Raw genomic sequence first — 3,291 nt, 5'->3', positions numbered from 1 at the left:
CCCACCGACTCCACAGGGTCGGAGGAGGGGGACCATCCAGGCTGGCGTCTCCGTGATGGGATTTCCTACCCCTTCTGCCCACCCTGCCTCTCGTGCCCCAGCTCCCACAGCCCGGCAGCCGCCTGACTCGGAGGCCGCCGACAGTAAGAGGAAGTCAAAAAAGACTGTTTTTATAATGATGCTCTACCATTTGAAAGAAAAGATTTCCTTTGATTTGACATGTAAGCCGACAAAATTCATAACTCAGCTCCTTACTATTAAATCAAAGAGTGAAGCCTTTTATCTACACAAAAGCCTACAAGGAGCGGTTTATTCCTAATTTATAAAAATTAGAAGCAACGCAGAGGTCCATCGACAAGCGAATGGATAAATATACTAAAGGACACAATGAAGTCTTAACTACTATAAAGAAATAACACATCAAGCCATGAAAAAGACATGATAGTGTTATGACCAGATCTCAAGATCCCCAAAAGATGACACTAGGAACCAGCCAGTTCGATGCAAAAGCAGAAGGTCCTTTTATTGAGCTAGCTAGCCCGACTCCCGCTCCAGGCCAACACAGTGACTGGAAGCAGAGTGAGATGGCGTGGGAAACTCAGGGTTTTAATAGGGGGTGGAGTGAGGGGACTGTGGGCCCTGCCGATTGGCCAGGCCCAAGCCGGGTCTTGTACTGTAAGATGGAGGGCATAGCCCTCACCCTTTCAGATAGAAGCTTAGATACCTAGTATTAAGTGAAAGAATCCAATCTGCCTGCACAGGTAGCCCCGTTGCTTAGACAGGGTTCTACCGATATACCAAAATTATAGGTTTGATCTCTGGTCAGAGCACATACAAAAAAATCAATTAATGCCCAGCTTGTTAGGTCAGAGAGAGCCCAGGATCGGATACATGCCGAGGTGTGACCGGATAATGGACTTCCCCTGTCATGTCTAACAGATCAACATGCCAGACACAGACACTAGCTTCTCCAGGACCCCCACACAGATACTGACTCCTTCCTGAATACCTGGCTGACCCCCTGCAGCGGAAACTTCCTCAGCTGAATACCTCAGCTCCTGTCCCTGCCCCTCACCCAAGGTAAATACATCAGATATATATATCTGACTTGAAAAAATGGGGTGAGGAAGCAAAATACAAGCCCATATTTTTATTTTTTTCCATAATGCAAATTTATTGTTACACAAATGTACAGTGTTTGAACAGAGCAAGAAAGCCGCACTGTTGCCTAGAAAGAGGAGTTGAAGCAGCACGTGGGAAGCAGGGTGGTTCCGGGATGTCAGGGGTGTGGTTAGCGGCTCGGCTCCATGTATGTGGAGATGTCCATTTCTTCAGGAAGCTCCGCCACATTGACTTCAAACCGACCCTGAACCTCATTGAGGATTTTGGCATCGTTCTCATGAGACACAAAAGTGATAGCCAGGCCTTTGGTGCCAAAGCGCCCGGCACGGGCCACCCGGTGGAGGTAGGTGTCCGAGTCCCCAGGCATGTCATAATTGAAGACGATGTTGACTCGCTCAACGTCCATCCCTCAGCCAAACAGATCGGTGGCCACCAGGATCTGCCGCTGAAAGTCCTTGAACTGCTGGTAGCATGCTAGGCGCTCCTCCTGGGCCATGGCCCTGTGGATGGCGATGGCTGGGAAGTTCTGTTGCATGAGTAGCTGGGCCAGGGCCATGCAGCGCTGCACCGACCTCACGAAGATCACCACCTGGTTAAACTCTAGCACGTCCAGGAGGTCAAGGAGTTGACGGTTCTTTTCTCTCTCTTTGAGCTCGACATAGTGCCGGAGGCCGGTCCATCCTAGTTAATATGTTTACTCCCTTTAGCGCCATGTGTTTTAACCAAGGTCACCTCTCCGAGAAAGGTTGTTTCCCCAGGTGGGGATCTTTCCCTGAGGTTAGGGAGGGGATACAACCCCTTAATTAAGAGCCAGGCGGGTAATCAAGCTACATGGTCTTTACTCCCTGGAATGGAGATGAGAAACACCTTAACCCTTATAATAGAAATTGACAGGATTGAGATCGGCTGGTATAAATACGGATGTAATAAGACAATAAAACGTCAGATCCTCATCAGTTCCTGACCAGAACTCCGACCAGAACTTTGGCTGGAGATCCTGGCTATAGGTCCTGACTAGGCTGCTGACCAACTGAAGGCTGTCTTCGTGTCATTCCTTCTTCGCCGACTCCGTCCACACCTTTGGGGACCCCTGGACCTGCTGGGATTGGACCCCAGCAACATAGTATTGCTGCAGCCCATGCAGCGTGAGCTTGGCGTCGTCGTCCACCGACACTTCCAGGGGATCTTGCATGAACTTCCTGCAGACAGGCCGGATCTCCTTGCTCAGCGTGGCACTGAACATCATGCACTGCTTCTCGAGTGGCGTCAGGCGAAAGATCTCCTGTACGTCCCGCCGCATGTCTAGCTGCTCCAGCATCTTGTCACACTCGTCCAGCAGGAAGTGCTTCACATTTCTCAAGTTGAGGCTCCTGTTCCGCACGAGTGCCAAGATGCGACCTGGAGTCCCCACCACGATGTGGGGACAGTTCTTCTTCAACACCTCTTCGGCCTTCTTGATGGAGAGACCCCCGAAGAACACAGACACCTTGACACTGGGCATGTACTTGGAGAAGCGCTCATACTCCTTCCTGATCTGAAAGGCCAGCTCCCGAGTGTGGCACATGACCAGCACGGCCACCTGTCCATTGATGGGCTCGATCTGCTGAAGGGTGGCCAGCACGAAGACTGCAGTCTTACCCATTCCAGACTTGGCCTGGCACAGGATATCCATGCCCAGGATGGCTTGGGGGATGCACTGGTGCTGAACCTCAGATGGATGCTCAAAGCCACAGTCCCCTATGGCCCTCAGGAGCTCAGGCTTCAGCAGAAAGTCCCGGAAGCCAGAGCTGTGGATGGAAACGTAGGACCCCTTGGCATCTTTCTTGGGGGGTATTGGGGTGCTCTCTGTAGGAGCCTGGGGCTCTTCATCTTCCTCGTAATCCAGAAGCTCGTTTTCCACATCCTGTTCCGCCATCATACTGGTTCGCCGTTCGCTTCCGCGCTCGCACGCACGCGCGCGCTGCGAGAGTCCACGTGAGCTAGAGCGCCCCGTATGGCCGGTCGGTCGATGAGGGCCCTCTTTCAATGGCAGACCTCCGACTTCTTGCAGTCTCACTTGGTGAATGAGGCAGGCAGCTCTCTCAGGCCGCCTTTATAAGGGCACAAATCTCCTCCTGAGGACTCCACCCCCAGGACCTAATCCCATCATGAGGGCTCCACCCCCAGGAC

General features: G+C 52.1%; 1 protein-coding gene across 1 annotated transcript; it reads right to left on the bottom strand.

Annotated features, from left to right (window-relative positions):
- Positions 1 to 1,194: 1,194 nt before the first annotated feature.
- Positions 1,195 to 3,037, bottom strand: LOC102438801 (ATP-dependent RNA helicase DDX39A-like). The gene is given in 2 exon segments (XM_023748171.1): positions 1,195 to 1,774; positions 2,234 to 3,037. Coding segments are annotated over 2 exon segments (1,287 nt in total). The 3' UTR covers positions 1,195 to 1,291.
- Positions 3,038 to 3,291: the final 254 nt, after the last annotated feature.

The sequence above is a fragment of the Myotis lucifugus genome, unplaced genomic scaffold, assembly GCF_000147115.1.
Source record: "Myotis lucifugus unplaced genomic scaffold, Myoluc2.0 scaffold_1177, whole genome shotgun sequence".
NCBI classification, from domain to species: domain Eukaryota; kingdom Metazoa; phylum Chordata; class Mammalia; order Chiroptera; family Vespertilionidae; genus Myotis; species Myotis lucifugus.
Note: the sequence above shows the minus strand (reverse complement) of the source record. Positions and strands in the feature narration are given on the sequence as shown.